This window comes from Sarcophilus harrisii, chromosome 3 (assembly GCF_902635505.1).
Source record: "Sarcophilus harrisii chromosome 3, mSarHar1.11, whole genome shotgun sequence".
Lineage (NCBI taxonomy): Eukaryota > Metazoa > Chordata > Mammalia > Dasyuromorphia > Dasyuridae > Sarcophilus > Sarcophilus harrisii.
The window spans coordinates 288,317,055-288,342,101 of NC_045428.1; the positions used below are offsets into that span (position 1 = coordinate 288,317,055).

At 34.3% G+C, this 25,047-nt stretch overlaps 1 protein-coding gene across 1 annotated transcript in view; it reads right to left on the bottom strand.

Annotated features, from left to right (window-relative positions):
- MORC1 (MORC family CW-type zinc finger 1) overlaps nt 1–19,801 on the bottom strand; it is a 179,785-nt gene extending 159,984 nt beyond the window's left edge. Inside the window, exons 1-3 of the mRNA XM_031961278.1 lie at nt 19,668–19,801; nt 10,279–10,451; nt 6,423–6,486 (exon numbers count right to left, since the gene is read on the bottom strand). Of these exons, the coding sequence (XP_031817138.1) occupies nt 6,423–6,486; nt 10,279–10,451; nt 19,668–19,801 (371 nt within the window). The remainder of the gene's footprint in view (nt 1–6,422; nt 6,487–10,278; nt 10,452–19,667) is intronic.
- Between the last annotated feature and the right edge of the window lie 5,246 nt (nt 19,802–25,047).

Consider the following 25,047-nt stretch of genomic DNA (forward strand, 5'->3'; position numbering starts at 1 on the left):
CCAGAGTCAATCTGGTATGATGAAATAGAGTGATATGTAAATTTGTATTCTTGGATTCAAAAAATTTTAGTGTACAGGTACAGAATGGGATAACAATACAAGTAGAAAATATTTGAGGATTTTTAAAATTTATTTTTAACTTATGGAGTAAAACAAGCATTTTTATAAGATAGAGTTTTAATGAATATAAAAAGAAGTAACAAAAAACTAATTGAATACCAGATAATTATAGTAACCAATCTTAACCCAGGGGAAGAAAACAGAAAAAGCATCTCTTTGAAGAGATACAGGCTGTGTGTGTGTGTGTGTGTGTGTGTTTATTTAACTGCATTACATGGTATATGTGTGCGTGTAGGTAAAGATGATTTACAGGATAGTGAGTAGGGGAGAGAAGAATACATTTCAAACTGCAGATGTTTGAAGATTTTAGGATGTCAGCTGTGTGATATATCAACCAAAAAATCACTATGATTTTTTTTTTTTTTACTATATTAGGAGAGACATAAAAAGGAGTTAGTAGTCCCTACTTACTATGTATTCTGAACTGCTCAGACTCCATTTTGTGTGTGATATGGAGTTCTGGATGCCATATTTGATGAGGAAATCAACAAAATGAAGCATGTCTTAAGATAAATTAGGTAAACTAGCTGGTAAATTAGTTATAATGAGAGTCCTGGAGACTATGGCTGAAAGAACTGAGTATATTTAGAACTAGTAAACCCATGAGATCAATCATCTTTAGTACTACTATGATGAAGAGGGTCTGGATGTTTTTCTTGGCATGAATACCAAAAGTGTGTGGAAGTTGCTGAATTAGGTATGTCTGTTACAAGGAAATTATTCCTAATAATTAGTACTGTCCAAAAGTGGCCTACTTTAGGACACAGTGGTTCCCCAGCTGTGAAAGTCAAGGAGAGTCTACAGCACCACTTGTCAGCAATGCCAGAGAGGGATTCTTCTTCAGGTTTGGCTTGGATCAGATGAATTCTGAGACCCCTTCTTTTTATGATCTAGGCTGACAGGGCACCAGGATAGTATTTAAAGGGATAGAGTATCTCTACCGAAATGATAATGAATCAACACAGTTTGAATTATTCTGATTCAAACTTTTTCTAGCTATCTAAAAAAGGACGAGGCAAAAACTTTGGGGATTTCTTCCATTTCTCCTTGAGTAGACAAAAGAGTCTCCTTAATTTCTGATTTTCCAAATGAGATCTTTCTAATATTTGAAATACTTAAAGCACTTAACACATATACACACACATTCTAGTTGACACAGATTTCCAATGCTTTTTAATTCTTAAAAATCAACCTAAACTCTCCCCTCTCCCGATTTTTAAAATCATTCAGCCCACCAAAATAAAGAACAGAATCACAAATTACAAAACTAAAGATAATATAACTCAGGTGACCAGCCTAGAGTGATGCTCATGCCTTTTCAAACAAAATGAGCACTGAAGCTAAAGAATAAGGTAGTACCCTCAAAGGGATTGGAAGCCTCTCAAGTAAGAAACTCTCCCCTTAAGAATGTTTGTGATTTCACTAAATATTCACAGTAGTGGTACTTCAATTGTGTTTGGGTTCTGCAGACTAAGAAACTTAATTAATATTGATGTTTTGATTTCCTATTACCCCAGAATGGCAAAATCCAGAAATTATAGTTTTAAAATGCTAAGGTTTCTGCAATTAAAAAACAATAATAAAAGCAAACAAAAAAGCTAAGCTGCAATTTATATGCAAATAATAAATGTGTCACTTGCATTATCATTAATAAGCATTTAATCAATATCTACTATGTGCAGACTCGGGATTAAGTGCTGGAGGGAGGGGAAGAGAAAAGGCCAAAAAAATAACATGATTTGTGGATGTATTTTTCTGATAAATTTTTATAATATTTTTAAAGTATTCTTGGGTGCCAAATGAAGCTCCAAATTCTTATTTGGAAAATTATGGATTTGTTTTCCATGCCTTCCAAGAATTGGAGATATCAAGTAAATGAAAACTAGTTGTTTTCTCTGCATTCAATACATTTGACTGTGAATAGTTGTGTTATTGTCATCATCTGTTAGAAAATCTATCTCAAGAGTGAAATCTGAGGAAACTGAATGATTTATACTGGAATTAATAAATAAGGCTGCTGAAACCTAAATAAGAAGGCTACATTATTCCTCATTAAATATATAATATAGTATTTTCCTTTTATTTTTGAAATTGGTCTCCCTACCTCACCCAGGTCAGATCAGTAGTCACTCACAGGCATATTCCAATACTTAGCATAGGATCTCTGTTTAAGGACCAGTCTGGCACTATGCAGCCTAGTATTCCCTGATTCCTGAGGGATCATCATATCGATGCCAAACTTAGTTTGGATACTTAATGGTTTAGCCCACGGCTGCTCAGAGCTCCAGGACTTAAAAAAATCCACCAGTCTCAGACTCCCTATAAATGCAGTACAGGTCTCAGCTACCACACTCAGCTATGGGTATCTGCTTGTTACAGTCAGTTGTTATTCTCACTTCAGTACTCAAGACCTTAAAACAATGAAGTTTTACCAGAATCCTTTAAAAAGGGAATAGAATTCTTGGCTTTAGTCCAAACAATTTCTTCAACCTTATGTGGAAGAGCACTGAAATCTGTTTAAAAACTGTTGCTGATATCATGAGACAAAATATAAAAAGATTAGGGATGGAAAACTTAAATAAACCGGCTACTGAATATTTTGAAACAAGTGACAAACTGCTGTTGCAGAAGAAAGATTAAGCTCTACTAAATTAAGAAAATCTAATGAAACATCGAAAGTATTCAACTACTCTTTACTGGATAGATAATGCAAAATTACCACATCAGACAAAACTTGGCAATATTTAAGATGCCAGATAAATAGATGGAGTTTTGCAGGGGTAAGAGGAATGATAGGAGAGAGCTTTTGTGGGAGAGGAAGCACAGGAAAAGGGCATCAAGTAGTCCATTCAGCTCTAAAATATATAAATGCCTTTGGCATTCTGTTTGTTTCCCATTGATCTACTCATCTCACCCATGCTAAAAGTGTAGGGATCCTACTGCTGATAGCCAGAAGCTTGACCTGCTTTCTGCCTGCCCCAAAGCTCACCAAACTGGGACCAGACAGTACAGTACACACACTCATTCTAGTCCATCACAGCTCGGACTTCCCAAACTCAAGTAATCTATCAACCTCAGTCTTCCCAGTAAGAGGTATCAGAGACATGTGCTACCATGTCCAGTAATAAGTACTTTGTAATAAGGTACTCCTCTAGAGACCCGCTAGCATTTTTAGGATGAGTTGCTGGGGCCTCAAGTTAGAGAGACATTGACCTTGCCTTTCTGTTATGCTTTCCTTTAACTCCTGAAATTTAATTTTCCAGTTTATTCCTAGGACAAAGGTTATATGTGTCTCAGTTAAGGGAGCCCATTAGCATTTGTTACATCCTTATGTGTCAGGTATTATGCTATGTACTGGGTATGCAAATGCAGTAATAGAATAAAATTATTTTTGTTCTGTATTCTGATTCTTATTTCCATCTCCCCACTCCTTTTTCCCTTTATGCATGATTATATAGCTGCATTTTACATACATAAATATTGAGTATTGACACACATAAATACATATACATATATACATAAACACACATATACATACATGTAACTAGATGGCAGAGTAGAAAAGAGTGCTAGGCTTAGAGTCAGAAAGATCTGAGTTCAAATCCAGCCTCTGCTACTTACTAGCTGTTTGACCCTAGTCAAGTCGATCTTTGTTTGCCTCAATTCCACCAACTTCACAGGATTGTTTTGAAGATTTAATTAGTATATATTTGTAAAGCACTTAGCATAGAGCCTAGTACATGGTAAGTTTTATGTAAATGTTAAATACTGTTATTATTGTTATTATTATTATATCATTCTCTTTCCCATGCCCTAAGCCTCAAAGAGAAGTACCTGTTATACTCTGAACAGACTACATCTGTTCTAAATTCTTCTGATTTGGTCCATCCTGCTATTTGTGCCTGAAAAGCTTTTTCTGATACCCCTTAATAGTTAGTACTCTCTTCACATTATTTCATTCCTCCTTGGTTATATAAAAGTTAACATTTCCACAGGTGAATGTAAGCTTTGTGGGCAGGTACTAATCTCTCTTTTGTATTTTTATTCCCACCATACACTGAGGTCAAACCTTGTACCTGATGGGCTTTTAACAAATACTTATTGAATGAATGAATGTCCTCCCTACAATCTCTGTTCACCAAAACTCTAAAGACAATCTCAAATGCCTCTTTATAAAAGTATCTCTTGTAACATCACTAGTCAAAAGTGACCTTTCCCTTCTCTGAACATATGCATACATCTTCTTTGTACCTCTTCTACGCACTTAAACAAATTCTATTTTTATGTTCTAACTTTGTGGAAAGGCAAGTGTGCAAATGTGTAAAAGGATGGCTCTTGATGTCAGTAAGTCCTGAGTTCAAGTCTTGCCTTTAAGAGAGCAAAAGTGTGACCCTGAATGAATTTCTTCTCTAAGAGAAAGTTACTAAATTGCAAACCATTTTTAAAGTTAGATTCTTCCTTTATTTAAAAAAAATTAGTTAAACAAGTATTTATTTTCTTTCCCTCCCAAACCCCACCAATAATTTAAAGGAAAATAGGAAAAGCAAAACTGTTGTAAATTATGTGCATAAGAAAAATGAATTCCTACATTAACCATCTACAAAAAGGTCTGCATCATTCTGCATTTTGAATCAATCACTTCTGTGTCAGAAGAAGGTAGCAATGATTATTGTCAGTATTCTAGAATCCTAGCTGATCACTGCATTGATCTTAAGGTTTTTACAATGTTATTGTAAAAGTTATTCTTATTCATTTTATTCTGCATCAGTTCATAAAAATCTTCCCAGGTTTCTCAGCACCCATCTCTTGACTTGCACTTAAATGGATTTAAGTGAAGCAGAATTGCACAGTCATTAGTCTCACTCTCCCAGAGCCCTAGAGGTCAATATGCTCCAGGGTTTCCTTTGGATCTGTCAATATTTCATGGGCAACTATCACACTTGAGTTTTATCATTAACAAAAGATAGAGAATTCTGTGAATCAATCCAGAGATGTGTTTTCACTCTGTTCCTTAGTATCGGCCTGCAGAAAATACTTAATAATGATTTCTGGAATGTATATCACTGTAGAGACAACCTAATAAATGTCTGCTACTCTTGATTATAGACCAAAAAAGAGAAAGCTAATTCACCTTGGTGATATACAAAAAGGGTATTCTCTGCTCAGTTGCTTCCTCAATTCAATTTAATTTCATTCCTTAAGCATTCATTAAAAAACCTGCTATGTACCACACACTTTGTTAAGATCTGGAGATACAGAGTAAAAAAACTAAAGAGACTTGCCCTCCCAGAGCTTACATCTTACTTCAAAAAACAACACAAAAAGGAATATGAAATCATAATTTTATTATTAAATATAATTTCAATTATTAAATGGAATGTTTTATTATTTTATATAGACTTTTTATATTATATAGCTTTTTTTGGTTTACAAAAGTACTCTAGAGGTATTCTCCCTAATCGTGAGATAGGTGCTATTATGTTCAATATTTTACAATCAAAGAAATTAAGGTAGAGAAAGATTAAGTGATCTATCCAGGGTCAAACAGCTAATAATTATCAGAAGCTGGATTCAAATAGTATATGTACACAAAGATACATAATTTATATAGGTATACACATGTGCATGTTTAAATGAAAGCAGGAAAGGAAGGGTGACAGGAAGGAAAGGAAGACCAGAAGAGAGGAAGGAGGGAAAAAGAAGGAAGGGAGGAAGGGAAAGAGGGAGGAAGGAAGGAAGGAAGGGAGGAAGGAAGGAAGGAGGGGAGGAAGGGAGGGAAGAAGAAAGATGGTACTATAGTTCCACAAACAATACTGGCTGTTACATAATAATCTGGTGGTCAGTAATAACAAAGTTTCTGAGACAATCAGTGCCATAGAATTTGATAATGGGGTATTTATAGGACCAGTTCTCAATTCTACCTCTAAGCCATAAAATTAGCCTATCAGTGACATGAAGCACCTGATCTCTTTTTCTATAAAGTTATCTTCTAGCTCCTGTTTCTTTGCTAATTTTTTTTTTTTTTTTAGAACTTGATCCACTTTAATGGATGTTACAATTATAATAAACTTTATCCCTTGACTTGGAGATTTGGAGATGGGTTTAAGCCTGCAAATTCTTTTGACACCCTCTGGAACCCCAAACTTTTTGTGGTCTCCTTTAAGACCCAACAGTTGGAAGATGGACTGAAGAGGGCAAAACCTAGGAGAAATAATCATGTCATTATCATCTTTCAATCCATCATTGTTAGATTTATGTCATAAACTTCCCTCAACAAACTTAAGTGTAGAGGCATGTCTTACCTTGCATTGTCAAGTAATTCAGCAAGGGCTCCAAAAAGAAAGCTGTGTGTTGTGCTGATGGAATACAAAGAAGGTAAATGATAAAACAGTCAAAGACATGATGACAAAGGATTATAATCCTTGTGGATACACATGAAAAACAGCAAAGAAGCAATTTATCCAGACCCAGACAGTTAACATATTAAGAACTTATTCTAGAGTAGATACCCTCCATAAAGAGTACTGGGATAAGCACATATTAGCAAACTAATTCCCTCAATAAACAGAGGCTCTGGGGAAAGTGTGACTATCATACATAAATCCATCAATCTTAAAAGTTTGTAAAGTGGTTTGTAAACACTCTATAATTTGTACAATGAGTTGTTTATTAAAAACTATTTAAGGCAGGCTGGTTTCTTAAGAAGACTAAAGATCAAAGGCCTACAAACACATTTCTGTATAGCCAAGAGGAACCATCTGTTGCTACAGCAAATGAGGGAATTTGCCCTGTTTGCCCAGATAAGCTATACTTATCCTGGAATCCTTACAACTTCTGAGGCAGGAAAAAAGGGGGGAACAACCCAGACTCTGCTTCCAAAATATCTCTTTAATCCTCGTTCTTGCTGATGCCAACTGCTATTATAGAAACTACACAGAGAAAATATTCACCATTTTAGAATTTTAGAATTATTTAATCAATTTATTTAGATGAACTTTGAGTACTGACAGTCATGTTTTTTTTTTTTTTTCATTTACTGTCTAGGCATTTCAATCAGTGGCCAGAAACCAGCATCAAGCAAAAGTTTCCATGTAATTTTCTTATGCCTATTAGGCAGAGGTGGTAGAAGCTACAGGGGGTTGTTTGATGGAGGAGGGAAGACCCCTGGGGTAAAGGCAGCTTTAAGATCTTTGTTAAAAGTAATTACTAAAATTAATAATAATAATTTGGGGTCAGACGTGATTTTATTGGCAAATAGAGCTATCAGATGTGGAAACTCCCTTTCCCAATACAGATCAGCATCTCTTTTGCAATTTATAGACTTAGAGAGCTGGCTGAGGAACTGAGATATTAAGTGACCTGCTCAGGATCACAAAGCCAGAGAGAGAGAGAGAGAGAGAGAGAGAGAGAGAGAGAGAGAGAGAGAGAGAGAGAGAGTGTGTGTATGTCATGTTTCATATATATCCTATATATTTCATATATACATATATGAAAAGGAAAAGTGAAGCACTTCCTAACTTCCTTACCACCTTTTTTACCAGGCACACCATACTGGGTTATAATTAGTAACAGAAACAATAATAATACCATTTCACATGTATATAAGCACTTTAATGTTTAAGTTTTATCACTTTTAGCAAAACTGATGCATGAAAATCCAAATTTAAGGTAAATTAAGATATGATCACTTGCTGACAAAAATAGTAATAGCTATTATTTATCTAGTGCTTTAAAGGTTTTTGAAGCACTTTACATATGGGAGAAAAGGGATGTAAACAGCACTGATGGTTCAGTTGACTCACTGGGGATGCTTCCTTATCTCAAAACTTCCTTCAGAGTCCAGCTCAGGTGGCTGCTTAATAGGGGAAATGGCACCTGTCTCCAAAGATGTTTTGAGACTCAAATGAAATGATTATAAAGTACTTAGCATAGTGCCTAGCCGGAATAGTAAAAATTATATAAATTTTAGCTATTATTGTTGTTGCCAAGAGATCTGGAAGTATTTTCTGGTAACCAGCACTTATAAGAGGGCCTGGAACTTATTAGGGGCTTGATAAATAAATGCTGATTGATTGATTGGAATTCCAAGATGGTTGCTTCCAAATCCAGTTTGATGGAATTCTCAAATAAGAAGGCATGTCAAAGTCCCCAAAAATTGCTATATAAGGCATGCAATATTATTATCCTCCTTATGCAAATAAGGAATTTAAGGCTCAGAAACATCATTCAATTATTACAGTCATAAAGTGAGATTTGAACATATACCAGTCTGACTCCAGAATCAGTATTCTATCCATTACACTATGATTTCTTTAAACAATAAACTCTTGCAGTAATATTAAATATACTTCAATATTAAATGATAAAATGTGCCAACCTTTTGATAGTCTATTGACTGTGTAAGCTGGGGTGTATTATTACTATTTATGAAGCGATTATGGCAATATGATGCTGGAGTTTCCCTAGTGCTATATGGCTCCATCAAAAATTTACTTTGTGGAGAAAAGAAGTGAATTTACATCTGATTTTTTTCCTGAGGCTGTTGTCATTTTAATTTACTCAGTAATCAAAACACTGAAAGCAGGGGAAGAAAAAGCAGAAAATAAGTATTAGCAACCAGAATTAAGCAGAGAGAGACTATTATCTAGTACCATTTTGTCTGCTTATTATTTCTATGTAAAATCCCCAACAAAGGCAATGTTATTATTCTCAAATAATATGATACATCACATACTTCTGGGATTTAAAATAAATACACCATTATAAGATATCCCTAAGCGAGGATTCTGAATTAATATAAAGGCATTAACATCAGCTAAGTGACACAGCGAGCTGAGTGCTGGAACTGGATCAAGGTTCAAATATAACCTCAGATATTTACTAGCTGTGTGATCCTGAGCAAGTCACTTAACCTCTACCTCAGTTTCCTCATCTGTAAAATGAGGATAAAATAGCAATTATCTCTCTGTATTGTTGTGAAAATCAAATGAGATAATAAGTATAAAGCACTGGGCATATAGTTAATATAAATGTTAAGTATTTATTGTTATTATTTTTATTTATTTATTTTTTATTATTATTACCAAGAGATCTGAAAGTTTTCTAAGACAGAACCAGCACTTAGCACAGTGTCTCGCAAATAGCATGCACTTAATGCACGTTTACTGATTGATTAGCACTCCAAGATGATTTCTTCCAAACCTTTATTTCAACAGTTTGGTAGAAAGGAAATTAGCATTCTGGGACGGATTAACATGATTTAAAATTCTAGAGGTTTCAGCACTTAGAAGCAGTGGAAATAGTATTTTTTTCAAAATTGAGATATTACAAGATGCTGTTAACATCACGTGTATTAACCCACCATATCACATTATAAATAATAAGCAAGGCAAATAAATATATTTTCACTTTCTGTCTCCTCTGACGTTACTGGGAGAGAAGCGAAATTGAAAGGGGAGTATTGGGCTGACATCCTGGTCAATCATGGCTTGGACGTCAGTTTCCTAATCCAATACAGAATGGAAATAAATACTATCAAGGAAGTGGCTTTCCATTTATGATCCCTCTCCTTTGCAAATTACTATGTTATAACAAAGTTAGCTTGTGAGTTTTTATTTATTGTTTTTTTTAAAGTTGAAATTAAAATTTAAAATTTTTTTTTATTCTTGTTCTCTTTGAAATCTCAAGAAGGGAAAGGGAAGGGAATGAAAGGACAAAACCTCGCTTTCATAGGCCCCTTTGATGTTTGGAACCAGTTCCTGCTAAAATGAGGGAGCTCACCAGAATCCTCAAATTCTTATGTAATCGAAGATCTAAGGGAGGTGTGGCCTGGGCTCAGGGGCAGAACTATTTCCTCTGCTCAGCTAGCATACACGACATCGGAAGGAAGACTAGGGAGGAGGGGAGGGAAGGGAGAGAGCGCCACCTCCTGGGTCTGACAGGGAGAGCCATGGTACCTAATCTGAACAAATGACTAATTCAGGAGTTCCTTAGGAAATTCAATTAGTTCCTTTTACCATTATTAAAACTAACAATTGGTAGGATCGAGTCTCAGGTGAGTTTTCTTTCTTTGCTTTGCAGTATTCAAACAAGAAGCAACTAAGAGGGCAACTTCTGGTAAGGCATGCGCGCCTAGCCCTAGTGACCACAGTAACTCACCATTGAGTCTAGGATCTACCGTGGTATCACACTGTAAGGCCTCTAGTTCTCCATCTCGTAAATAGCCGACACGTACATGTGCGGGGAGATAGCGGCAGGCCCAGACGAACCTTCGCTCACTCCATGCGTCCGGGAGAATCGAGACACATAACTTCCTAAGTCTCTTCGGTCTCCTGCGAGATCAACGTATAGAACTTATTTAATAACCAGTTATTTAAAATAACACCACCTCCAACTCTTCCTATTTGTACAATAAGTGCAACCAATTAACTTTGAGAAAGATGGTGCGGGAGAAAGAGTTTCAAACTGTACAATGTATCTCCAGGAATTACTAAGTTTCACAATTACTTGATAATAGAAAATAATTTTAACATTCCCAGAATAATTAACAAATAAATAATAATTAATTATAAATACACTGTCTCTAAGTTAATTATAAATTCATAATTATTAAATATTAATTAAATTATTGAAATGAAAATTAAATAAATTTTAAATAATTAAAATAAATAAATTTTAATTTTAAAATTAATAATAATTTTAAATTAAATTATTAAAATATTAAGTTTTAAAAATTACTTGGAATATAGTAAATAATTTTAAATTTTAAATAATTAAAAAATAAATTAAATTTTAAAATTAAAAATAATTTTAAGTTAAATTTAAAATTAAATTATTAAATTATTAAGTTTTTTAAATTACTTGGAATATAGTAAATAATTTTAAATTGAAATAAATTTAAATTTGAAATGATTAAAATAAATTTAAATTTTAAAATTAAAAATAATTTTAAATTAAATTATTAAATTATTAAGTTTTTAAAATTACTTGGAATATAGTAAAATTAAATTTTAAATTTAAATAAATTAATTTTAAATTAAATAATTTTAAATTAAATATTAAATTTAAATTTTAAAATATGAATATATAATAATTTTAAATTTTAAATAATTAAAAATAATTTTAAATTAAAATAATTTAAATTAAATTTAAATTATTAATTTAAATTACTTGAATATATAAATAATTTAATTTAAAATTAATTTAAATAATTAAAAAAATAAATTAATTTTAAAATTAAAAATAATTAATTTAAATTAAATTATTAAATTATTAAGTTTTAAAAATTACTTGAATATAGTAAATAATTTTAAATTTGAAATGATTAAAATAAATTAATTTTAAAATTAAAAATAATTTTAAATTAAATTATTAAATTATTAAGTTTTAAAAATTACTTGGAATATAGTAAATAATTTTAAATTTTAAATAATTAAAAATAAATTCAATTTTAAAATTAAAAATAATTTTAAATTAAATTATTAAATTATAAAGTTTTAAAAATTACTTGGAATATAGTAAATAATTTTAAATTTTAAATAATTAAAAATAAATTCAATTTAAAATTTAAAAATAATTTAAATTAAATTATTAAGTTTAAAATTATTGAATTATATAAATAATTTTAAATTTAAATAAATTTAAATTTTAAATAATTAAAATAAATAAATTTAAATTTTAAAATTAAAAATAATTTAAAATTAAATTATTAAAATATTAAGTTTTTTTTTTTTATTTAATAGCCTTTTATTTACAGGATATATGCATGGGTAACTTTACAGCATTAACAATTGCCAAACCTCTTGTTCCAATTTTTTACCTCTTACCCCCACCCCTCCCCTAGATGGCAGGATGATCAGTAGATGTTAAATATATTAAAATATAAATTAGATACACAATAAGTATACATGACCAAAACGTTATTTTGCTGTACAAAAAGAATCAGACTCTGAAATATTGTACAATTAGCTTGTTTTTTTTTTTTTAATTAATTTATTTATTTAATAGCCTTTTATTTACAGGTTATATGTATGGGTAACTTTACAGCATTAACAATTAGCCAAACCTCTTGTTCCAATTTTTCACCTCTTACCCCTCACCCCCTCCCCCAGATGGCAGGATGACCAGTAGATGTTAAATATATTAACATATAAATTAGATACACAATAAGTATACATGACCAAAACGTTACTTTGCTGTACAAAAAGAATCAGACTCTGAAATATTGTACAATTAGCTTGTGAAGGAAATCAAAAATGCAGGTGTGCATAAATATAGGGATTGGGAATTCAATGTAATGGTTTTTAGTCATCTCCCAGAGTTCTTTCTCTGGGTGTAGCTGGTTCAGTTCAATACTGCTCCATTGGAAATGATTTGGTTGATCTCGTTGCTGAGGATGGCCTGATCCATCAGAACTGGTCATCATATAGTATTGTTGTTGAAGTATATAATGATCTCCTGGTCCTGCTCGTTTCACTCAGCATCAGTTCATGTAAGTCTCTCCAGGCCTTTCTGAAAACATCCTGTTGGTCATTTCTTACAGAACAGTAATATTACATAATATTCATATACCACAATTTATTCAGCCATTCTCCAATTGATGGGCATCCACTCAGTTTCCAGTTTCTAGCCTCTACAAAGAGGGCTGCCACAAACATTCGTGCACATACAGGTCCCTTTCCCTTCTTTATAATCTCTTTGGGATATAATCCCAGTAGTAACACTGCTGGATCAAAGGGTATGCACAGTTTGATAACTTTTTGAGCATAATTCCAAACTACTCTTCAAAATGGTTGGATTCGTTCACAACTCCACCAACAATGCATCAATGTCCTAGTTTTCCTGCATCCCCTCCAACAATCATCATTAATTTTTCCTGTCATCTTAGCCAATCTGACAGGTGTGTAGTGGTATTATTAAATTATTAAGTGGTATTATTAAATTATTAAGTTTTAAAAATTACTTGGAATATAGCAAATAATTTTAAATTTAAATAAATTTAAATTTTAAATAATTAAAATAAATAAATGTAAATTTTAAAATTAAAAATAATTTAAAATTAAATTATTAAAATATTAAGTTTTAAAAATTACTTGGAATATAGTAAATAATTTTAAATTTAAATAAATTTAAATTTGAAATGATTAATTAAACTTAAATTTTAAAATTAAAAATAATTTTAAACTAAATTTAAAATTAAATTATTAAAATATTAAGTTTTAAAAATTACTTGGAATATAGTAAGTGCAATAAAAAATATTACTTGTTATTATTTAATAAAATGAATTGGAATATAGGACCCAGAGTTTTAAGACAGGAATCCTGTTTCAGTAGTCACATTTTGGGATTTTTTGGCAAAGTTAATAGAGTCCTTTGAGAAAACTGAGGCAAGTAGAGTTAAGTGACTTGCCACAGTTAAGTGTCTGAGTTCTCCTGACTCCAGAGACAGTTCTCTATCCACTCTGCCATCCAGCTGCCCTTCCCCGGAGTCCTGGGGATCACTTTTCTCCTTTGAAGAAGATGGCATATAGGTCCGTAGTTTCATTAGGAACGTTCAGGTCTAGGGCTATTCACCCTTGAAAAAGAATGGATGGCTATAACAGTCACACAACAAGCACTTAATCTGAACTTAATGATGTGCCAAGAGTTGTGTTAAACACTGGGCCTAGACAGAAAGGAAACACCACCTGCTATTTAGCTGGGATTTTGAATTCTGGTTATAAAAATCCTAACACAGGCTCCCTTGAATAATGAATTTGTGTGATTCATTGGGATTACACCAGGACTAGAGTCCCCTTCTGCTTAGAAATAAGGCAGAAAAATCAGTAGAACAGTGACCCTGCTGTGAAGGGAAGTTGTACATACTATTATATTCATAAGGACCAAGGGAAGAAGAAGGTGTTTGAATGGCAACTAAAAGAAAAGTGATATTGTAGTTTTGTTTGAAAATGAAATAAACATAAAAATTAAAAAAAAAATTTCCCTGATTACATTTCTGTTTAATTTTCTTTATGTAATTGGAGCTATCTTCCTAATTTTCTCTTCCATAGAGCCATATGGGATATGAGTTTTTATAGTGAGAGAGAAAAAAACTTTGAAGATACTATTCTGGATTTATTCCTGCCCCCTCCCCCAACTTCCAGCTGCTAACTCAAAGCAATTCACTATTTAAAGTGCACATGATACCATTAACTAAGCCAAACTAGTTATATTTCATTTCTACCCCAGAGAAATAAATGTCTGTTGTAGAAAATCACCCATTCTGAGTACTCAGAGTAGAGAGGCTGCTGGCTCTGCTTTTTAGGGAGAATTATATGCTGTGGTTGGCCAGGAGGGTGCTTGTAGAAGAGAAGTTGGGGAGCTATTGCTCAAAGAAAAAACTGAGTCAAGTAGCGTAAAATCAAAATATAGCATGTGTGACCCTGACTATGTAATTTAAGTTTTACATAATCAGTTTTCTCACCTGTAAAATGGGAGGGTTGGACATTGATGTTATCTCCTTTCCCTTCCAGCTAGTATCCTCTCTTTTCCTTTTATTCTACATTCATGCCATTCATATGCTTTATTTATCTACATTTGCCCTTTGTGGCTTCTTTTCTAAACCAATTTCACCTACTGAAAAATGTAAAGATAGGGAGAGAGAAAGTGAGATTATCTAGGTTACATTCTCCTTAAAATTGGGCTATATATTCCTGAAGAACTGATGCTGTCTCTTGAGTATAGCCTCTTGAAGACTGAAGATAGCAGTCAAGCTACAGGTGCCCTGAACTTGTCAACTTAGATAGTCTCATAAAATATTCATACTGGAAGAAACATTGAGCAGATAACCAGTGGTTGGAATCTCTAATAGTACAGCTCTCTTATCATTTAAATAATCCTTGGGTAAGCTATACTTTCATTTCTTTTCCCAGTAAACACATTTTAACTGAAAACATTCTGAACAATGATTATAAACATGAAAGATTGTTATTTTCCACCCCAAGGCAATGCTATTTCACAGCAACCATAAATAAGAAATGACATCAGAAAAATATAATAAATAGCAAAGGCAAATACTGTGAAATGAATAATGCTGAAATGAAGCTAATGATCTTAAATTAATAGAGTAAGAAACTGTAATCTCAAAGCCTCCCACAACCTTCCAATTCCTGCCTTCAGAGTAGGATGAATGTGTTTATCCTGATCTAAAAGATCTTTTATAGTGGCAAAATGATTCTGTGTTCAGCTGCTCTGGGAAGTTCTTCCTTGTATCCCACACAAATTCACTTGTTTTCCTCATTTATTCCATATTTATTGAGACTCTTAGAGATGCTCAATATTATGGTAAGTAATGAAGAGAATGAAAAAAGAAGTAGAACAGCAAAGCATAAATATAGAAATCAAATAGGGAATAAAAGCAATGAGAGATTCAAAGGATGCACAACCAACAATAAAGATAAATTGTCAACAGAATCTCCCAATCCATTATTCTGACCATGTTATTTTCCTGTTCAAAAATCTTTATTAGTTCTGAGCTAGATAAATGAAAACACACAATATCTTAGAAGGTGGAACTATGGATATAGTACTATAAGTGAAAGGAAGAAAAGAAAGAAGGAAGGAAGGGAGGGAAGGAGAGAGGGAGTGAAAAAATGAAGGAAAGCATTTATTAAACACTTACTAGGTGCAAGGCTCTATATTTACTAATTTACAAATTTTTCATTTGATTCACATACTTCTGATAGATAAGTATTATTGTCCCCATTTTACTATTGAGGAAACTGAGGCTGACAGAAATTAAATTATATATCCAGTGTCACAAAGCTAGTAAATATCTGAGGCTGATTTTAACTCAGGTCTTCCTGTTTCTAAGCTTAGCCCTCTATCATCTGGCAAACCTAGCTGCCTCTAAAGGACTTTAAAAATCATCAAATTAAAATAATCTCTCACTTTACAGATAAGGAAATAGCCCCAGACAGATGAAATGATGACTAAGGTCTCACGGGTAGTTATTGTCAGGACTACTATTTGAACTCTAGTCGCACAGCACTATATTGACACTATCTTATCCTTCTAGTCATATTAAAAACTATTCTCTTTTATACACTGCATTTTAGTCACTCTACTGCCTATTCCCTAAAGTCATCATGGACTTTTGTGATCTATGCAGGCTATCACCTATGCCTTGAACAAAATCTCCCTTCATCTCCACTTATTGAAATCTCTCTTGTCTTTCAAATTCCAACTCATACATTAACCTTTCCTTTCCTTCTCTTTTTGCTTCTTTTATTTCTTTCCTTCCTTTTTTGTTTTTTCTTTCCCTTCTTTGCTTCATTCTTTCCCTCCTTCCCACACACCCTTCCTTTCTTTCTTCTGTTGTGACTCAGTTTCCCTGACTTATTCTGCCTCAGTTTTCCTGAATTGTCCTGTCTCAGTTTCCATAAATTGTTCTGCCTCAGTTCCCCTGAATTGTCCTGCCTCAGTTTCCCTGAATTGTCCTGCCTCAGTTTCCCCAATTGTTCTGCTTCAGTTCCTTGAATTGTTCTGCCTCAATCCCCCTGGTTGCAACCCCCTTTTCTGTTCATTAGAACTGAGATAATTAGGGCTATGGAGATTTGACATTCCAGAAAATATGATTCTAGATGTCCTATCTCAGATACCTGATTGGCATTGTCTATATCTCTTAGTCCCAGACTTCTTGGCTCTAGCTGGACACCTCCTAAATCCTCCCAATTTGTAAGAATTTATGGTCCTACCTGCCCAACCTGTCAGAACAGATTGATGATCCCTACCTGAAGATTCCTGCTCACTAGAGTTTGGACTCCACTCCTGCTTTGTGTACCTGAGCTTAGAGCCATATATATGTCATGATTCCCTGCTGGATGCTTTGAGACATCAGCCCTGGGGGCAACATGCCCCCAACACAATCTCTCCCTCTCAAATAAAATATTAAAAACTCTCTAATATCTATCTTGCCTTAGTATCTCTGGCATTACATTTGGAGGCCCCAGCGAGATGAGATCTGAGAGCACAATTAGAGTTTGGAGAACAGCAGGACTTGACAAGGAGCCTTGAACTGGTTGGGCCTGGATTCTTTGAGGGAAACCAGAATCTGGTTTGTTTCAGAATTCCATGGAGAGACTGCTTCCAGCCAAGGCAAAAACTCACCGCCAACACCCCTTATTGGCCAAAATGGATAATCTGGTTTGAAACCCCTGCAGGATAAGTTTTCTGTCTGGTCTGATTGCTAGCAATTCTGGGTACCCAGAAAAAGTTGGGCTGATGAGTTATACAACTCTGGGAAGTGTCAATAGGATGCCATGTGGCACTATCTAGTCTGGGTGCCTTTGGGCACTATCTGGTTATCTCTGGGCACTCTCTGGGAAAGCAGAGAAATGCACCAAACTGGAACTTAGAAAATCTCCGTTTGGATTCTGGAAGGAAAGAATTTCTTGCTGAAACAAACTTCTCTCAGAGCTATTCCTGAGGAAAAGCCCCTAGTCTCTGCGTTAAATATTTTGTTTAATGTTGTAATTGTGTAGTCTATGTCTATGGGATTTGTGTTCTGTGTTCTTTGTGACTTGTCTGTTTTGTTGATTTAAGAGCTCTGTTAAGTGTCAAGAACAATGACTAAGAATTGGTTATTCCAATGTTGCAAATGTGCTTAGTATAAAAATTGCTTGTGATTTTAATCTTTTTAACCTGTTGTACTAATTTGTAAGTAAAAGTAACAGGAAAAAAAAAAAATAGGCTATTTTAAGACTGGCAGGAAAAAGAAAAAGCAGCCTGCTAGTTAGAGAGGAGGGAAAAAGCAATAAAATTCAAGTTTGGCCTGGGCGGGGCAATAAAAGCTCTAAAGATAAGAGAGATGCTAATGCGAGAAGAACACTTAGGCAGAAGAAAAAAAAAAACTTTAAAAAAACCTGTATTTGGTTTGGTTCAGTTTATGTTACCTTCTGAAACATATTGGTTAATTTGCAAGCATTTTAAGTTATGCTTTTCTGGACAGGGTTTTATGGAGTTATTTAGCTAGTCACTGTATTGTGAATCTTAAAAGTTTTGAAGGGAAAGGAAAGGAGAATAAAGGTGATTTGAGATGGAGCAATGAAAGGTTTGAATGATTTCAGGAAGCAACAGAGAGAAGGGGAGAAAGTATTGAGAAGGTATTTGGGAGGAGAAACAGTATGTAGAAAGAAAAATTTTCATGTAACTAAGGAAAAGATAATAATAGGAGGAGAAAGAGAAAAGGTTTTAATGATAAGATTTTTGTGTGGAAAACATTGAACGGGAAACAGAAGGGAATCTTTTGTCCAGGGGTGCAGTTTAGCTTGCCTTCCTTCCCCCCTGCCTCTTTGGAGGTGGAATGGGGGAATCCCACGTGGAATCCCTTTTCCCCCCTCACTAAGTGTGTTCCCCTGGGTTTATTTTATTTATTTATTTTTATCAAGTTGCTGCCCAAGAGCAAACTGTGATTTTAAAAAACAGGATTACTTTTAAGTTAATTGACTGAATATTTGCTTCTTTAGTTACACAATGATGTCCTTGTTTAGGAATAGGGTCATAAATGTGATCTATAATTTAGTAGAGTTATTTCTAAAAGTATAATATTTTTAAGAATCTTTCAGATTCTTTTATGTGGAATTAGGACATTCTGTATAACTTTTAACTGGTTGTATTGAGCCATCCTGAAGTTATATAATGCCCATCATTTAAAGGGACTCTGAAAATAATTTTTTTTCTTTTTCCTTTTGAAAATGTTTCTGTTATGGACAATATGCAATTTGGAATGTTTCTATGTATTGAGTATTTTAAAACAAAATGATTTGTATGTATAATGTTCAACTTATGAAACTATCTACTTAGATATGAAAGGTAAGTTGTAAACTTACTGGGACACATTTCTTATTGTTAGAAATATAAGTTCATGATAAATACCTGTTTGGGATTTATCTGAAGCTTTGGTTATTGGGATTTGTTATTGAAGGTAAAATTTCTTGGGCTTGTAATTAATACTATCTCGGAGTTTTAAAACTCCACCCTCTGACAATTAGTGGGACAATTAAGTGGAATAAAGCTGAATTAAGGCTATTTTTCCCTGTATGTGCTGAAGGATCAGTTTTGACTGGTTGTATTATGTTATAGTCATGTCTCTGCATTTTTTCCTTCTGTGACTGATCAGAACAATAGTCAATAAGAAGTGTTAATGCAATTCAATTATGTCATACCTTGCTGTTTCCAATCTGATTATATGTAATCATTATATCCTAAATACTTAGGCAAATGAGTATTTAGCCTGGTCATCTGTTTGTTACTGGGTATTTGTGTCTGTGGATATTCAGGGCTTTTTTTTTAAGGTTTCTAAATAACGAGAAGCCAATTAGCACAGTTGTCTGTGAAATCTAACTGCTGTTTTGTTTATTGGGATTAGAGCTAACAGCCATTTGCCTGTCCTGCGAAGCAAACCTGTTAAGTTGCTGGCCAATTCAAACTGGTCTTTTCACATTTTGTAGCAGTCTGTTCTAACCTTCATTTGTTAGATTTGTTTTGGTTCTGGATTTTAGTAAAATTACAGTAATATTGAACTGCTTCTGGGATCTGGATCAGCTTTGATTGTTGTGACCATACCACACCCATCCGCCTGCTTGGAATAAGAGCCAGTTCTCTGCCAATTCTCAGCCTGAAGCAGCTCTTGGATAGAGACCATTGCCCCTGCTCTTAATGTACTTTGACTGATATGGAGGAATTTGGGAATGGTTGATGAATGACTGTTAAACCCTGATTGGGTCATTTATTACTGTGTGTTTAAGATTTGAGTTGGAAATTGTTAAAATTGTGTAACTATTGCTCTTAAGGATGTTGAGGAATCTTTGGGACTGTACTAGTCTGTTATGGATAGGAATTTTAATTCACTCTTGGGATTTAAATGTGGGATGGTTATTTGACTATTTTATTTTTGGGGGAATGATTTCCTTTGTCTAAAGGGAAAAAAGGAGAAAGAGATAGGAAATTGGGGAAACTGGTGGATTTTTCTCAAAGTACCTGAAAGAATGGGAATCCCTAGTTTTCTGTTCACTTTACCTCAGGCATTTTCTGCCTCACTCCTGCCATTGTGTCCCTTATCACTGAAGCCTTCTAGCAGCCTTTTTTCCTTTTAAAAACCTACTGGGATGTGACTGTTGGCTATGCTTTAACTTTGAAACCAGGGAATTGCCCTGGCAGACTCAGTTTGGGGGCCTATTTTTTAGGGAATCTCCAAGATCAATCACCTGTTTTGGGACTGGCAGTCTCTCTTATCTGTTTCTCCAATCCTGTAACCTCAGTTCCTTAATTAGTATTTCAGCATTCTCAAAGGACTTTGAAGTTTTATATCAGGCCTCTAAAAGTTTGGGGTATGCCTGCCTTGATAGTCTAACTGTGCATACTCTGATATCTCTGCTCAGAAATTCAAATCCTTTCTGTATCCTAGTAGCAGCGTCTGTCTGTTCTGAGCAGGGACAGGTAGAGCTACTCCAGGACTCACCCTTCCCCCTCAGAGCTTCTGACAGCCCCTCTTAGGATGGACAGCATGACTATCTTGAGCCCTGCTACTCCCTCTATAAGCAAAGGCTGAGTTAAATGCACAAATGACAACAGATCTAACTCACAGTGAACTGTCCATCTCAAACTGGATTCTCTGACTGAGATGGTGCTCCAGGATTACAGAAGACCTGCCATGCTTGCAACAGGGAGCCTGTGTACTGCTGTTAACTCTGGGGTTGTCAAGGAGAGACTTGTCCTTGCATTTTTCTAGTTTTATTTTGGCTTATCTGCTTATTAGGGCAAAAATTATCGTGCTAAGACCTTCCAGGTAGCTAGAGGAAGATAATTCAATGATTTGAATATTCAGGAGAGAGTGTATAATGTTGTGCCCCAGTTTCTCTAAATTGTCCTGTCTCAGTTTCCCTAAATTGTTCTGCCACAGTTTCCCTGAATTGTCCTGCCTCAGTTTCCCCAATTGTTCTGCCTCAGTTCCTTGAATTGTTCTGCCTCAATCCCCCTGGTTGCAACCCCCCTTTCCTGTTCATTAGGGTTGCGATAATTAGGGCTATGGAGATCTGCCATTACAAAAGATAAGACTTCAGATGTCCTATCTCAGATACCTAATTGGCATTGTCTATATTACTAAGTTTAAGACTTTCTGACTCTAGTTGGACACCTTCTAAGTCCTCTCAATTTGTAAGAATTTATGGTCCTACTTCTAACCTGGTCAGAACTGGATTGATGGTCCCTACTCACCATAGTTTGGACTCTACCACTCCCCCCCCCCCCTTTGTCTATCCGAGCTTAGAGCCATATATGTGTGTGTGCGTGTGCGTGTGTGTGTGTGTGTGTGTGTGTGTGTGTGTGTGTGTGTGATTGAGAACTCAAATTTACTGCTGGATGCTTTGAGACATCAGCCCTGGAGGCAACATACCCCCAGCACAATCTCTCTCTCCCAAATAAAATATTAAAATTCTCGAAATTCTATCTTGCCTCAGTTTCTCTGGCATTACACTTCCTTCCTTCCTTCCTTCCTTCCTTCCTTCTTTCATTAATTCCTTCCTTCCTTCCTTCCTTCATTCCTTCATTACTCCCTTCCTTGTTTCCCTAGTTCTCCTATTCTCCACTCTCTTAGATGAAGTGACTTCTCTATTCCCCAAATTTTATTAGAATTGTTTGTCTGGATGTTTTCTTTAGTCATCACATTCTACCTTATATTCCTCTCATTTGTCTAAATATATCCTCACTCCTAAAAGCAAATAGTTATTTAAAGTGTGAGTTTTATGCTCCAAGAGAAAGGGCCCATTATTCATCATCTTTATATTCCTTTTGCTTAGGGCAATTCCTTACATATAGTAGATGCATAATGAATAGTTAATGAACAAAGTAAGAAAGATAAGGGTAAGGAGAAAAGCCTTATAGAGAATTGAGAGTGCATCAGATATTGGAAAAAACTAATGAATATGAGTTTGGGCAAGTGATGACAAAGCATCAGATGATGAAAACAACTATAAAGTAATGGAGACAGGAAGGAAGAAGAAGTTTAAGTGAAAAAGATCCTAGAGGATGCAGAAGTGTAGTATAAATAGATAGAGATAGATAGATATATACACAGTGTGTGTGTGTGTGTGTGTGTGTGTGTGTGTGTGTGTGTAGAGAAACCTTAAATACTTGGCCAGAATGGGTAATTTCTTTGGTAAACATGCCCACTATCTTCCTGCAGTCTTTTATCCTCAGCCTTATACCCTAGACTTTGAGTTTCTGACGAGTAGTGGTACCCAGACTAACCTCACTAAATTCCAGCCATTTACCCTAACTTGTTCTACTTTTAGTTCTAGGAACTATAATCAAATGAATGCTACATATCCCAGGAAGAATGGGTCCATTAATTGCCCTATGACTTCATTTGACATCCCTAACACTTCTCAGATCAAAACATGCCTCCTGACCACCACTTCCCTACCACCACTTCCCTTTTTCTCTTCTTAGAAATACATAAGCTCCTTGAGGGCAGATTTTGCCTCATTTATTTGTATCCCTAGTATAATTGGCAAATAGTAAGGTGTTTTTGTTTTTGTTTTTTTTGGTTTGTTTCTTTTACATTTCAATTTCATTTTTGTTCTTTATTCAATTTTTTAATAATAGCTTTTTATTTTTAAAATATATGCAAAAATAGTTTTCAACATTCACCTTTGGAAAACCTTGTGTTCCAATTGTTTTCTCCTTCTCTTCCCCTCATGCCCTTACTTAGACAGCAAATAATCCAGTATTTGTTAAACATGTGCAATTCTTCTACATATATTTCCACAATTATCATGCTATAAAAGTAAAATAGATGAAAAAGAAAAAAATGAGAAAGAAAACAAAAAGCGAGCAAATAATGACAAAAAAGAGTAAATACTATGCTGTGATCCATACTCGGTCCCTCTCTCTGAGTGCAAATGACTCCATCATAAATCTATTGGAACTGACTTGAATCATCTCATTGTTGAAAGGAGTCACATCCATCAGAATTCATCATTGTAAAATCTTGTTGTTGTGTACAATATTCTCTTGGTTCTACTCGCTTCATTTAGCATCAGTTCATGTAAGTCTCTTCGGGCCTCTATAAAATCATCCTGCTGATCATTTCTTTTAGAAAAATAATATTCCATTACATTCATATACTATAACTTATTCAGCCATTCTCCAATTAATGGCATCTAGTTCTTTGCCACTATAAAAAGAGCACTACAAACATTTTTACACATATGGGTCCTTTTCCCTTTTTTATGATCTCTTTGGGATACAAACCCAGTAGAAGCACTGTTGAATCAAAGGATTTTCACTGTTTGGTAACCCTTTGGGCATAGTTCCAAATTGTTCTCTAGGAAGGCTGAATAAATTCACAACTCCCCCAACAATGTATCAGTGTCCCAGTTTTCCTATATCCCCTCCAACATTGGTCATTATCTTTTCCTGTCATCTTAGCCAATCTAAGAGGTGTATAGTGGTACCAAATTAAGTGGTCTTAATTTGCATTTAATTTGATCAATAGTGATTTAGAGCATTTTTTTCACATGGCTAGAAATGGTTTTAAATTTTTTCATCTGAAAAATTTTATCCATTAATCCAAATGGATAAAATGTCAAAGGATATGAACAGACAATTTTCAAATGAAGAAATTGGACAATGGCTTGTTTTCTTATAAATTCAAGTCAATTCTCTATATATTTTAGAAATGAGGCTTTTATCCAGAACCTTGAATGTAACTTTTTTTCCCAGTTTTCTGCTTCCCTTTTAATCTTGTCTGTATTGGTTTTGTTTGTACAAGTTTTCTTTTTTTTTTTTTTTTATTTAATAGCCTTTTATTTACAGGATATATGCGTGGGTAACTTTACAGCATTAACAATTGCCAAACCTCTTGTTCCATTTTTTCACCTCTTACCCCCCACCCCCTCCCCCAAATGGCAGGATGACCAGTAGATGTTAAGTACATTAAAATATAAATTAGATACACAATAAGTATACATGACCAAAACGTTATTTTGCTTGTACAAAAGTTTTCAATTTAACATAATCAAAATTATCCATTTTGTATTTCATAATGTATTCTAGTTCTTCTTTGGCCATAAGTTCCTTTTTTCTCCACAGATCTGAGAGGAAGACTATCCTTTGTTCTTCTAGTTTGCTTATAATATCACTCTTTACATCCAAATCATGAACCCATTTTGACCTTATCTTGGTATAGGGTATTAAGTGTTAGTCAGTGCCTAGTTTCTGCCATACCCTAATAGTAAGTTTTTAATAAATTTTTTCTTTGTTCATTCTTCACTAACTCAATCAATTCAGATTGAAACCCGTCTCCAACTCCATGCTCATGGAGCACAAGCTGTAGCAAGTCCTGCCAAGCTGGAAAGGCTTCAGGGATGAGTTCCAGGAGAGACTATGTGTTTGTTAACCAAGGGCTGGCCGAAATAAATGACATTAATCCACTCATTTGATGACAAGTGATGAATTTTTAGTTACAGCAACTTTCAGTCTTAGCAAGTCTCAGATTCCATAGAGCACTGGATTTAGAGTCAAGAAGAATTTAAATCCTATCTCACACTAGTTCCCTATGAGACCCAGAGAAATTATTCACTTAGATTATCTAAAACACCTACCTTTGTTGTTGTGTACAATATTCTCTTGGTTCTACTTGCTTCACTTAGCATCAGTTCATGTAAGTCTCTTTGGACCTCTATAAAATCATCCTGCTGATCATTTCTTTTAGAAAAATAATCAGGAGATTGTAAGAATCAAATGCTAAATACTACCAAGTGGAATCCAAACCACTCTGATATTCAAGTCTTCTCTAATTGTCCTCCATAATAATAGATAACGTTCACTTAACTCTTTAAAGTCTGCAAAACCTTTTATTTGTTGCCTGACTTGATTGTTAGAACAATA